Source organism: Falco punctatus, assembly GCF_963210335.1.
Source record: "Falco punctatus genome assembly, chromosome: 13".
NCBI classification, from domain to species: domain Eukaryota; kingdom Metazoa; phylum Chordata; class Aves; order Falconiformes; family Falconidae; genus Falco; species Falco punctatus.
This window is the reverse complement of record NC_137593.1, coordinates 6,778,426-6,792,577: the sequence shown is the minus strand read 5'-3', so window position 1 is coordinate 6,792,577 and position 14,152 is coordinate 6,778,426. Positions and strand designations below refer to the sequence as shown.

The 14,152-nt window shown below is 41.4% G+C and overlaps 1 protein-coding gene across 1 annotated transcript in view; it reads left to right on the top strand.

Annotated features, from left to right (window-relative positions):
• SPATA16 (spermatogenesis associated 16) overlaps positions 1 to 14,152 on the top strand; it is a 91,081-nt gene that overhangs the window by 47,866 nt on the left and 29,063 nt on the right. Inside the window, exon 4 of the mRNA XM_080408968.1 lies at positions 3,020 to 3,104. Within this exon, the coding sequence (XP_080265094.1) occupies positions 3,020 to 3,104 (85 nt within the window). The remainder of the gene's footprint in view (positions 1 to 3,019; positions 3,105 to 14,152) is intronic.

Below are 14,152 nucleotides of genomic sequence, written 5' to 3'. Positions count from 1 at the left end.
TATTTCCTTAATATTTTGCTTAAGTCTCATTTCAGAGTGCTTCATAGTCTCATCAGTCTCTTACTGAAAGTCTTTGTTACCTGGGTTTCTATGGGCCACATGGGTAGGTGCTCACAGGGAGTTAGGAACCCAGCTCAGTGCTTCATGCCTTCCTGTATTTCAGTGGGAGCCAGGCTTTTAACCTACCTAAATATCCCAATTGGACCTCTGGTTTCTGAGTGTTTAGGTCCCTAAATATTTTTTAGTGCCCAGCCCTGTAACCATATTCAGACAGTGTAACACCACGTGTATCCTTGCATCTGGAAATTCACAGTTCCTTATTGCGTGTATCAGTCTGGCCCTGTGAACTCAGCCTTGGAGGCCTTCAAAGAAAACTCTCTGACTTGGGCACATTTGGTGTTGGACACAGGCCACACACATAGAGAGCATTAATGCTAGTGTTTCTTTTGAAAGTGGATTTTTTAAAGTCCCTCATAAGCCCTGAGGTCACAATAGCAAGTGTCAGTTCTGACCTGTGGGTGCTTTCTGACGGCTAAGGAACGGAGAAGTAAAATTGGGATGGAGGCACTCGAAAGGCTGGGAGGGGTTTTATGTGTGTGCCTTGCCATTCCTGGTATAATGGAGAAATCTATCAGGGATAAAAGCAGATGCTGAAAAACTAAACACGAATGCTGGAAATGTAAGCGTGGTTCTGATTATTTAAATAGGAACCAACTAAGAAGGAAGAATAAAGAGGAAAGGTGTTTGTCTGGATTGCAGTGATGCCTGGAGACCTCTGCCACGATCAGAGTGGTGTTGTGCTGAGCACGCTGCGAAAAATTAGCAAAAGATTGCGCCAGGAGGACTCGCACACCAAACAACTAAATCAGTCAAATACGATTGCCTGCAGTTTACAGCTGATGCTGAGAAACAGAGAAAGATAAAGTGACTTGTCTGAGAATTGATTCCAGATTTGTCCAGGGCTCTGTGCACATCTCCACCTTTGAAAGCAGTGCCACCCCGGGAGAAGTGTTGGATACCGCCGAGAAGCCAGAGGTCACGAATTGGATGTCGTGTTGTGCTGCCAGTGGGACAGATCCTGGCTTTGCCAGTGCGTAGCCTGCAGTAGGGACGGCAGAGCAGGCTGCAAGTGGCTCTGTACCAGCTGATTGCATTCAACCCGTGGCAGTGCTCCCGCAGCGGCAGGCAGCAATACGGTGACGCTCAAGGTTAAGGATTTGCCAGTTTTAATCTTTGAAATGACAGCAGTTGGGGGCCGGTATATCTATATCCCAAATTGTAAATGACCACTTGCAAATGTAGCTTTAGGGCTTGGGAATTGCTCTGAATTTAGATTGAAATTCCCTTCTTTCTGACAAGGTGGCCGCAGGAGGCCACCACCGCTCACATACACTGCTACGGATTAGCTATTGTCATTGCTACAGTAGCTGGAAGCTTTGTAGACCGCCTCCAGTAGACAAAAGGTACAGAATAATATGATAGATTCTAATGTGACAGATTCATTCAAAGTCTTCCATCAATTTTGTGCCACATGGTTATTTCCCTTTTGCACCTCAGGATGCAGTGAAGGTTTTTCCTCAAAACCATCACCAGGTCAAGCAGGCAAAGCTGGATGCTTTACTCACCTTCTCTGCTTCATCCACAGGATCCATATGTCGTTCCTGGGATTAAACTCTGGCACCATTTGGAGTCAATGAGAGTATTGCCAGTGATTTTCAAGGCAATGAGGATTTCATCCTTTGTTCATCCTGTGCCGGCTGGGCTAACGATGTTCAATTAGAAACTGCTCTTTGTTCTAGTGCAGTCAAGAGGATTTTTGCCAACAATTTGAATGAGCATTGGATAAAGCTTATGGTTAAATCCAGCCCTTATGCAGAAATCCATGGATCCTACTGAATTACTTTTCTCCCAGTGAAATTAACAGGAGCTGTATGAGAACATCTAAGGGAAGATTTTGTTCCTGTTTGTAACAATATGTTACCCCCTGATACTGGGCCTGCTTTGAAATGTTTATTGTTAAATCCATGTATTTTGGGTTATATCTCATTAAGAACATAATACAGCCTTGGAAAGTACATTCTGAAAGGGTATTACAACAGGACTGGGATTACTGTTTGTGAGACACTTTTAACTAGGGGGAAATTTCAAATTCAATTTACAGTAACGTCAAAGCACAATTAATATATAGGCAATGATAAGGGGAACATGCAGAAGTACACACTGATAGCACTACATCAACAAATAAACTTTTGGTGCTAGTAATTAGGTACACAAGATTATTATATGTTTAATTGACTAAAGTGACAATTTGGAATTACATCTAGTCACATTTAATTGGATTCGGAATCTCTAGAGGAAAGGAAATGGAGAGCAGTGTGGAGAGGCAGCCATAAAAGCAAACTGATTTTCTAAAGTCTGTTAAGACTCTGCATTAATATCCATTGCACAATAGTTTTTTAATATCCTCCAGTCTAGAAAGAGTAATGCAATGATTGTCACAGACAGTGGGAGTACTAAAGCATACTCAATTAGGTAGCAAGATAGCTGATTACTTTTAGTTTGGTGGGTTATTTTTTTAAGATATAGTTTAATCAAAGGTGAACTATGTCTGAGTTTGCCATAGAAAAGTGAAATTCTCAGACTGCCAAGCTAGTGTCATACATGTTGATGTTGTCCTGGAAGAAATATACTTATGTATATGATATTTCACCCAGAAATACTTTAAAGCAAAAAAAGAAAAGCCAGACTGAAATGTTGTATAGCAGTCACTAAATATTTGCTCAGAATAAAATACTGAAAGCTATTTAAAAAAAAAAATCTAGGGTTGTTTGCTTGCAGATAGCTCAGCTAGCTAAAAAATGTTTACTAAAGCTTGTCTTAAAGTTGGGCAAAGACTGAGAGTTATGTGTACTCTTGATACAAGCCTCACGTTACACTCTTTTAATATTACCTCCTTTAAACATTGCTATATACTTTCCTTCTCTCCCTTTACACTCATTTATTCTGCTTTTGTCATCAGGAGCGCCATGATTGCTGACTATATGTACTGGCTGACAGGAGGCACTGAGCAGCATACAAGCAAGCTCATCAAACTGTATTGGCAGGTAAAAATTGATAGCCCAATGAGGAAGGAGGTGCCTATCTCACTATTAAGACCAAAATGAAGGATTACTGCTTAAAAGACTGCCGACAAAGGTAGCTCTTGGGCATATCAATCAACAGGACACTATATAGTACTACCGTATTTATAATGAAGTAGATTTTCTTGGACTAATTTTAAGGGCAAAATTCAAGGTTGTTAACCCTTGGCTCATACTTCAATTTTATGGACTGCTATAAAATTTAATTCTGGATATTGTAGAGTCCCCTAAGCTATTTTTTGTGAAGTCTTCCTTCCTCAGTGACACTTTCCTTTTGCAATTTGCATGATACTAATCCTCTGACACCTTTCCAAACTCTTCAACCGGAAGCGGAGGAAAAAATGACTGTAACAAATGGTCTCAGAGGAACCTAAAGTGCTCTGTGAAGGATGGCTAAGTAAGACCCCAGCCTACAAAGATTACTTATGTGGGGAGTAGACCATTGACTTCAATGAGACTTGTCTCTTGAGTGATACTTAGCTGAGATGGCTGTTCAGCCACATCAGCACAAATTTAAGTTTAAGGGTACCCCTTTCTGCTCTGAGGAGAGCTCGCACACAAACTTGGAGGTGAAGGGATGCTAAAGCCTTTGCTGGCAGAGGCTTATTGCTGCAGGAGCTTATCACTGCCAGTGGTGTCCCAGCCTTCACACTCCCTGTTTCAGTGCGACCAAAGCGCAGTTCAGAGGGACTGCAGTGTTTGGGCCTCAGGCACTGGAATACCCTTCTGCCTCCTACAGTGGACCTGGCCCTCAGGTCTTCCTTGAGTACACAGGGAATTTAATTATACTAGGAACAATGTAAATCCCTTGTGATAAAATTTCAAAGTCTGATTCTGATCCCATTTATTTTGGGTTTATTCTGTGAAAACATCTGTGACATCTGTACTTTATGTGAACTGGTGCAAAATATGTCTGCATTAGCCAGAGTAATAAAGATGAGAATCTGGTCTTTTATCTTCTCTCACATGGTAAATTATTCCTTTTTAAAACTATTATTAGTTGCGTTCTTATTGGTAGAATGGAATAAATCTCAGTCCTGGGAGCTGCTGAATTTCAGCACTGCTGTGAGTGCGAAGTGCATCTCATTCAGAGAATTACCCACTGGGCTAGCGTTTGCAGTGCCTGTGAACTTTCTTATATGCTTTCCAGCAGAGAAGTTCTTCTGTACAAAACAGTTTGATTTTTTTCCCCACTGGGTCAGACTCATTTAAAATCTCGAGTTCACAAACAGGTTTTACGAAGGGGTCATTTCTTCAAATGGAATGTCTTTTTTTGTCTCTTAACATTGCTATCCATTGACTTCCCTTCTTGATGTCATGGATACGAAGCTTAAAAAAATAAACTTTTAAAGGAGAAGCTGTCATAGCTGTCCTCTCCCCCAGGGGGTCAGACTGTCTTGCTATGTAACAGGGCCGAAAAAAGTGGCATGAAGGGCAAGATTCATCACAGTGCTTCCTCATGGAGTCTAAACCAGAAGCTGTGGTTGGACACAGCACAGAAGTGGGGCTACTGAATCGCTTCAGGCCATTACCATCATCTTCTAGATAGTAAGCGCAGCGGTAGGACCCTGGGTTCTCTCTGCTTCACTCCAGAGCTCACAGCTCGTTTCTCTTCCTGATGGAGAGTTCATGCCTGGGCCACCATGGACCCCTGTAGTACCAAGAGGCACAACCATCCTATTTGCACCCCATTCCCACTCCTTCTCTGCCTTTCTCCTAAACCTGAGTTGCTGTCATCTCTGTCTGCAGAAGCTCTGAAATGTCAGTAGAGATCTAACCATTTGTTTGATCCCCCACCGTGCTTGATTTTCACTGGGAGACAGAGATTGCTCTGCAATTTTGTGCCTTTTGTGCGTATGCCTTAGCGTGGGCTAGGCTAGGGATTCAGCGGTATCTATGTGCTGACACACACGCAGTAGAGGCAGCTGGGTGCCCAGTACCGCTCCCACTCAAGTTAATAGCTAGCACTTAAGAAATGCTATTCATGAAGACGTATCCCCAGCACCAGTAACAACCTTTTTCCTTCTCGAGTTGATGAGTTCTGTGCACTCGGCGTCAGGGGTGACTTCAATGTCATTAGAGCACACAGCAACAATTATGCAGGATGATGTAGCATGTGACACTGCACTGGGACTTTCCACCACAGAGACACCAAGCAGAGGTAACATAATGTTTTTTATTAATATTCTCTCTATTTCACAGTGTAAAGCTGAAAATAACTTGTCACAACTATACATGCTCATGTGCCTTTGTAACCAAAGCAACAGCTATTGATGCACGCTTCTCTTGCTAACTACTCCTCTGCCCCAGAACACGCTAGCATTGCCTCACAACCATGAGCAAAATTTTCTGAGGAGGAAGGGAATAGATGGTGAACAGGACCCTTTGTTTTTTACTTCTGTGAAGAAAGATTTTTAGATTAGATGTGTCACCCTCTGCTTTGATCAGTGGGTCATGTATATAATCTTCTGGTGTGTCATCGACTACTTCTGTTTCTTCTTTTCATGATTCTTTTAAGTGCTGGAAAAGGCTTTTCCTCCTCACTGTCCTCTTCTTCTTTCATGGCTTCAAAACATTGTACAGACCACTCGAATCCTTCAGCTGACATCTTTACTGCAAAAAATTCAGGCCCTTAATTCACATCTGCCAAGCTCTTTATTATTTATCCTACTTCTAAATCACTGGGTTTTCCCCTCCTGATCTATTTCTCATGGTTAAAGCAGTCTTTATCTTGTATCTCCTTTGGTTTTCTTCTCCTGATTTTGGTTTTATACTTTCCTTTGAACTTCTGCTATCCCTGACATCAGCTGCCAGGTGTCCTCTTTCTTCAAAACTCATCTTAAACATCCTCACATCGCTCCCCTCCTCATTACTAACTTTTACATATACCTTCTTCTTCAGCAGTGATCTGTTCCATGTGACTGTGTACCTCCTCTTAGGCACACTACAAGGTTTGTGCTGACAGGTTTTTAAAGCCAGATGGGTTTATAGTGAGGAATTATCTGACTTCCTGCATAAAAACACAACAGAATTGCACTCTTACCTTCCTGCATTGGTGCCAAAAGAGGAAAGCAGAGACTGATTTTGAGAAAGTTAACCAATCCCCATTTAAACAGTTTAATAATAAAATATTTACTATAACCCATCTAACAGATAATTTGCTGCATGGTTGTCCCCTGTTTCTCCCCCACTTTACAAACTGGAATCTTGGCCAGTCCAAACTTTATATTATGCATTCATCTCTGAAAGCTTAAAGATCCTTTAGTACTTGTTATCCTCTCCCTGTATATGTACCTATGGATCATGATCAAGGCAACTTTAAATATTCTTTTTGATTAGCTTTTTGATTAGCTTTCTTTGATTATCCCCTTTAAAGTAAATCATCTATTTCTGGATCTTCTGTACAGTGATCTGCAATACCTAATGCCCTGTGTTGGTTTTGAATATTAATACCCACCTTCCGTTCCACTCTGAGATAAAGGTATAATGCTGATGAGAGATGAAAAAGTAATTTGCAATGGATTATATCATTCAGTAAGTTGGGCCTTTTTCTTTGTTCAAATATTTTATTCTGTGGATTGAAAATTTCAAGTTAACATATAATCAAATGGATGCATTCTTTTTCGTAACCCACTACGGAATATGCATTGGATGATTTGTGTATTGGCCATTAGATTAAAGATAGGCGAGTTAAATAGAGTTCATCACAATAAATAATACCGTGAAAGTTATTAAATGTATTATGGTAGATATTTTCAAAGTGGTAGCAGCAAGACAAAGTTTAAACTAACATTACTATAATCAGGTAAGCTTGCTAGCATTTGTCATCAGCAATGTGATTTCTCAGCTGGCGACAGCAAAACAAACAATGAACTTGAGATTTTTCATCCCACAGTAAGAGTGCCTCTCCAAACAGCTCAGTTTTACTCACACCTTTGTAAATTATTTCCACTAGCTAAAAACTGTGCTCTATAAGCTGGGTATTTCATTCCACAAGTAAAAACATAGCGCATCCATACTACAATGTCAACAATGCCAACGTTATCAAACAGGAACTTTGCAAATATCTTGAAAGTAGCAGCCTGAGTTCACCAATATCTGCCGGCATGGACATCTTTGTATAAAGTGCCTTTGTTACCTAATTTTAAGCATCTCAGTCTTAACTCATTAGCACAGTACAAATGTATTTGCTTTTATTATTTCATTGTGAAAACCATGTGGCCTATTTGATACTAAAGTTTCTGCTCATTATGTGCTTATATCCAAAGTCAATCCCATCTAGCCAAAGTCTTACACTAAATGCCATTGCAGCAGAAACGCATACGTTGCAGAAACTAACAGAACCCCAGGAAGGCATTTCAAAGCTTGTAGGTTCATATCTGTATGCTTCCGTAACCATCTGTACTAAAAGCCTTAATTCCATAACGTAGCTAATGTGTATTTGCTACAGCTCAAATGGAGACCTTTAATTTGCATTGGAGTAAACTGGGCTTTTAGCTTTAGTTCCAGTTCAACCCCAGTGTTTTGGCCAAGACTGCAGCCATCACAGAGCTGCTCTTGGCACATTGAAAACCCTGGCTCTGACTGCTGCGTGTGGAGCTCACAAACTTGTGTTTCTGAGAATGTTTCTGTCAGCTAAACTCAACATCACAGAGAAAGCTTCCAGTAGCACATGCATTGGCTGACACAGAGGTTTGGATATTCAGACATTTGTTTTGCTCTCTCGTTGCTGTTATGAACATCAGGTGCTTCCATTTCAAAAATCTGGGCTGTTGCGAGCACAGAGAAATACACATATCACACAACAAAGCAAATGATAACCCAGACCTGCAAGGTGGCTGAACACCTAGTGTGCAGCGATGAGTGCTGTCAACTCCTTTAGAGCTCAGCTTTATCTCACACCCTGTGGGGTGACGAGCCAAGGCAAGAAAGTTAGAAGGAAAAAGCTCTCGGCAGCCAAAACTTCCTCTACAGTCTCAGCCAGGGATGAGGCCCATCAGCAGTCCTGCATGCTCATGCTTGACCCGTGTCCTGCTATGGAGCGTGAGGTTTCCAAGCTGGCAACGGCAGGGATGTTTTGCAATCCTCCTAATGGAATGACGGATAGGAGCTGACAGGCAGCCTCTCAGGGCAGCCTGGCCATCATATCACTGAGAAAATGTATTTCTCATTAATTCTTGAGGCTATTTTAGCAGATCATGCTGTGCCACACTTCACTGCAGAAAAGTCCCTTCTTTAATCAAATCTGGGGGAATATCCCATTGAGGTCAATGACTGTTGTGTGTACAGGCAGAAGTAAGTGTCTAATATGCGTAAGCCTATATTGTCTCAGAGGTCTGTGGAGATTGTTTCTGCTTTAAGAATTAATTTTGAATTTTCTTGTGTCAGAAAAGAGGTGACATTTCTCTTATCCCTCTTCATAAAAACCAATAGGCAATCCTCCCTCTTCTGTATCTATGGCCATTTTGAAGGACACTTGCCTTGAAGCACTCAGCTTTTAATTTTCTGGTGGAAAATTGGGATGTAATGCTTTTCCTTCATCCTACACATTAGAACGAAAAGATTTTGGCCCATAAGCAGGGAGATCAGTTCATTCTTAAGACAATGCACTGATATCTAGATTATCTCAGCCCGGCTTCTGACCAGTGCATGGATTTCTTGTGTTCTCATTGCCTCATGGCTATTTAATTATTAACATTTTTTCAGTGTAGAATGGGCCTCTTCCTATGTATGCCATTTCAGGGACTCAGACCAGTCTGGTTTTGGAATGCACTGTTTATAAGACATAATTCTCAGCTGCAAAAAATCAGCTTCATTCTGCTCTCAGGTACACTAATAAAAATATGGAGTAATTGAAAACTGGATTGAGAAGGCAAATAACATAACAGAGAGTTGCTATCATGTTGATACTGATTTGGGAGCTTCTTATTGCTCTTGTTATTGCTGGTACTTCCATTCCAGAAACAATTCTACATGTACAGAACTAAGGAATTAACATTTTTCTTGTGTTCTTTCTCCTTTAATAATATCTACCTCCATGTGTTTTCTACCTACTTTATTTTTCTGGTACCAGATCATTCATAGTACAATAACTGTTGTTTGTATCGTACTTATATTTACATGCTATGAGAAGTTATTAGTTTAAACGTCACAATTATTAAAACAGATGGATTAATTGCTCTAATTTCAGGAAAGATGGATTTATTTAATACTAGCTTAATATAACAGGCAACACATACCTTGCTGTAGCTGTTGAAATCCCAAAATGAAACAAAATACCAACCCAATTAGGATTTTAATTGTTAACAGAGGCCCATAAATCATGTCTCAAAGATGCTCAACATGAACAACCTGGCCAGCAAAGCTCCAGACCATTTTAAAAACCTACAGGGTAGCTCAAAAGTAATGTGTATATTTCACAAGTAGAATTTTCAATTCATTCTGGCTTTTACTGGGTCGCAAAGCAGAGCTTTAAGATTTACAAAAGAAACCTGAGAAATCAGCGTAAAAAAATATTTTGTGCAGTTCTCAGGCCCTTACTGTTCCCCTGAGTTGCAAAGGTCCTTAAGAAGTTACACATTCATTATCCTCTTCCCTTTTTTTGTATACCATCTCCTTTCTTTAGGGAGGTGAAACTACAGGCAGGAATTTGCGCCATTCCCAAGATTGCTACTGGTTATGTGGCCTTCCATTTGCACATCTGCTCTTGAAGAACTACAGAGACATCACACAAAAATAGATATAGTCACTTTTCAGAAACACCTCTACATACAGTCAACTTGTCTTCTACTAAATTAGCAGCCATTCAGCCACACAAAGTAGTTTGCTATTGCAATGACTTGGGCATGATTTCTCGCTGCCCCTTTGAACAGTGCTGTCCATTTTACAGGCTAACCACATCAGTCACCGTCTTTGGCTGGCTTGTTCATCTCTTCACATTTAAGTCAAGTTCCCAAAAGATGTTGAGCTCAGTGCTAGGAAGGACTGGCATCTCCTTCAGTTAGTTTCTGCATTTTAGTTTCCTTTTGGTTTTGGGTTTTGGGTTGTTTTTTTTCCTTTTTGGGCTAAAAGTCCTGAAAAACCCCTACAGCAAGTATCCCCTTTCTTCCAAAAGTATTTCCTTACCAGGGTCACTCCCTGTCTCTCAAGCACTTGCCTGAACCCCATGGTTTAAGCCTAACTGCCAACTAAGTACCACACAGCTGCTCACTTACTCCCTGCCCCAGAGGTATGGGGAGGAGATATAGGAAAAAGGTAAAACTTATGGGTTAAGATAAGAAAAAAATAATAAATAAATTGAAATAAAATATAATAAATAAATAATTAAATAATAATTGTAATTAGAAAGACAGAGAGAAATAAAATCCAAAAGGGAAAAATACCCCAAGTATTCACAATATAGTTGTTTACTCACCATCCACTGACTGATGCCCAACCTGTCCCCGAGCAGTGAAAGGCAGGCCCTGGTCAACATCCCCCAGCTTATATACTCAGCATGACATTCTAAGGTATGGAATACCCTAAAAACCCTTTGGCTAGTTCAGGTCAGCTGTCCCGGCCATGTCCCCTCCCAGTTTCTCATGCCCCTCCAGCCCTCTTACTGTCAGGGCCTGAGAAACTAAAAAGTCCTTGACTTAGTGTAAACATTGCTTAGCAACAATTACAAATATCAGTGTGTTACCAACATTATTCTCATACTAAATTCAAAATACAGCATCGTACCAGCTACTGCAATGAAATGTAACGCCACCCCAGCCAAAACCAGGACAATGAATCGCCAGATGGATGCAGCATCCAGGCGCTGGCCAGCGGGTTCTGACTACATTCATGTACAGCACTCAGCGATGCTCAGCCTTTAGCTCTGCCTGTCTGAGTTAAGATGTCTGTCTGAGCCCAGGCTACCAAAGCTGCTCAGCTGAGCACAGTTTATAATCCCCTTTCACATAAAAATAACCCCGCTGTTTAAACCGTGACCCATTCCTGACATAGCAGGAGCCATGTGGAGCTGACCCAGCACCTGCTGAGGACTTGTGATGGAGAAAGGCTTCTCCCAGCACTGGAAAGGCCGTCCTGCTGCTCAGAGCAGTCACAGTGAATTGCCTTATTGGAATTAGGGTATTTCTCACCACGAAATCTCTCGTATCTTTAAGAAAGGGGCAATATTAACAAAACTGGTTAAAAGCTGTGGGTTTGGCCAATAGCTTCATGTAGAGAACTGGCCTGTTCACGGGGGTGGTTCTTTGATGTTTGCACCCACTACCCCACTGCCCCATTGCAGATTTATGTCTGCCTCCGTCACCACGCCAAGGAAGCGTGTCTGCACTGCAGCTAGCTGGGTGCGAGAGCCTGCCAGCATGGCACGGCACTCACGCTGCCTGTCCACGGGAGCTCAGCTCACTCTGCTGGACCAGCTCTGCTCACATCATGGCATCTCGGGGAGCCGCAAGGTCCCAGCTGGGGCAGGGGTAGGTGGCCCAGGCCAGGAGCCACCTCTGCAGGGATGCTTGGAGCTAGAGCTCCTGCCTGTACAGATACACACCGTAGCTACCGATGGCAACAAACCGTAACCCAAGCAGGAGCAGGGGCTCACCTTGTCAATGCTGTGGATCAGCCTTGCAAAGCAAATACAGCCTCTGTGTCATTGGTCTCAGGGTTGCTCCACTGCAGCAGAGAAACACTGAAATCCTTCACATTTACCCCTGTGCTGAGATGAAAGGGGAGGATCCTCAGCTGGTAGCATGTGGTAGAAGAGCTGAGGACTCCTGTGGCACCCTGTGCACCTGAGTTTGTAAGAGCAGAGCAGGGGCTGGTGTGCAGAGAGCTTCCCAGGACCAGAGTGGCATCCCCACATTTCTGCTCAGTTTTCCCACCTGCCACCACCATGAACAGGGAGTTTCAGAGCAGCCTCCAGCCTTTCCCATAGTCTATGTATTCCAGGGTTTTTCTTTAATGAATAGTGATCTCTTTGAAAGAATATAAAGCATGGATTTCTTTTCTTCCAAAACATAAAGAGACACTTACTAGAGTATCAATCAGATCTTGAAGTCTAAGGTAACCTATTTGCAATACCTCTGCCTTTCAGAAGTCAGCAGAATACAGAGATCTATCGCTGTGGCACTCTGCAAATCCGCTTTCAAAATACACTGCATACAAAATAACTCACAGAGACTTAAATACGTTAATAACTTAAGAACCTAAATAAGCTGATATTTGATGTGACCTACATTAATGGGGAGGCATTACATGGCAGATAAGCAGAAAGTTCTCATCTATTGTATAATACACGATTTATTCTTACCATAAACATTGAGAAAAGGATATGCTCTGGCATTCTGTCTACTTATTTTTCCAGCAGAAAAAAAAAAAATATATAAAAATGATGTAAGAAGATCATGCTGTTGAGAAGATATTCATATCACAACAGCAACAGACTTAGTGGCAGGGCTGCCAGATACTTCTTTAAGGTTGCAAATATATAGAGAAAAGCGCATAGGTTGCACTGCAGTGTGCCCATAATTCTAACTACCAGCCTGAGTGGAAGCAGTTCATAGAAGAGGCTAATGGCTTTACCCTGACTGATATCATTGCATTAATAAAAATCATCAATAAAAGCATCAATTCCTGCTGTACTGTAAATGAGACAGTGGCTGAGTATGCACTGCAGCTGCAAGATAAGGCACTAGAAAGATATCTAAATTTTTGGCTAATTCTAGATGTCAAGATAATTGGATTTTCCAAATTAAACCTTTCTGTAGTTAAAGAGGATTAAGGTTAGGGACTGTAGCAGGAAAAGCTGCTGTCACTGTTATGAAGAATTTTTTGCCACAGTGTCATTTTTCTTCTTCTATGTCTGCTCTAAGCAGGCAAAATGGCAAGATCTTCATAAAAATATTGAAGTAGCTCTATCATTTGCTATCAAAAGTTGGCATGGGAAGGCTTTGTTTCTTAGGCATCTACCTATCTGTTTTATGAGCTCTTAACAGAATTTTAGTGGGTGTTGAAGGGACAATATAAGATTGCTTAGGCTAAAGTTTAAGTTTTACTAAAAGGTCCATGAAATGTAACATTACTAGGATAGAGTGCAAGGATATTGCAGAGCTTAGCTGGCTCAGGGGAATATGTGGTCTTGGGTCAAATACAAGTTCAAATGCTTGATCAAAACAAAGTTTGTTGTTTAGGAACCTCTTTTGGCTTTTGAATTGTCATGATAGCAATGTATGTCCCTCAGATTTTGTGAACACTTGCGTTTCTTGGAGGAATTAATTGGTATTTCAATAGAAGTGCTAACAATATAAATACTCCTTGAGACATTTTGTCTCCAGATGGTTTCTCTGCAGACTTTCTCCGATTCTCCACACTTCCAAAACAGGCATATAAACCTCCTGACATAGCAGAGCATGAGTCAGTCCCATAACTTCAAAAAGAAATCTTCCCTATCATCAGACTACTTTGCACCCTCTTCTTGAGCAAGTTCTTGCATCTTTGCTAAAGCAATAGATTTTGTCTGCTGCTGAGGTAAACCACCAAATTCAGCAGACTCATGTCAATCATAGTGTTTACATTATTGTGATTTGCTAGAGGAGCACTTTCTCATGGTTTAAACTCCTCTCAAGGACTCCATTTTTCTAACTCTGCTTGAATTGAAGGCTGGAGTGTAGCACCATGTGCTGAGATATTGCTGCAGGGCTCACTTGCAAGATATGCAAAAAAAAAAAAATCACCTTTCTTTATCATCTTTATCAGTTTAGCAGCTACCCCCATACTCATGAAAAAGCCTGACACTTCTTCCATACCAAGGCCAGAACAGCAACACCCTCCACGATGTATCTATGAGGACATTGCAGAAAGGACCCTTCAGATGCAGACACCGAAACACATGCAGATTGGAAAAAACAGTTGTCCTGCCCTCTCTGCAAGGACTCTCCTGCGAGTCTCTTGGAGCCATTACAATCCTCTCCACGGTGTGACTGTATCTTGAGTAGCTGCACAGTGTACAGCATGACAGATGATGT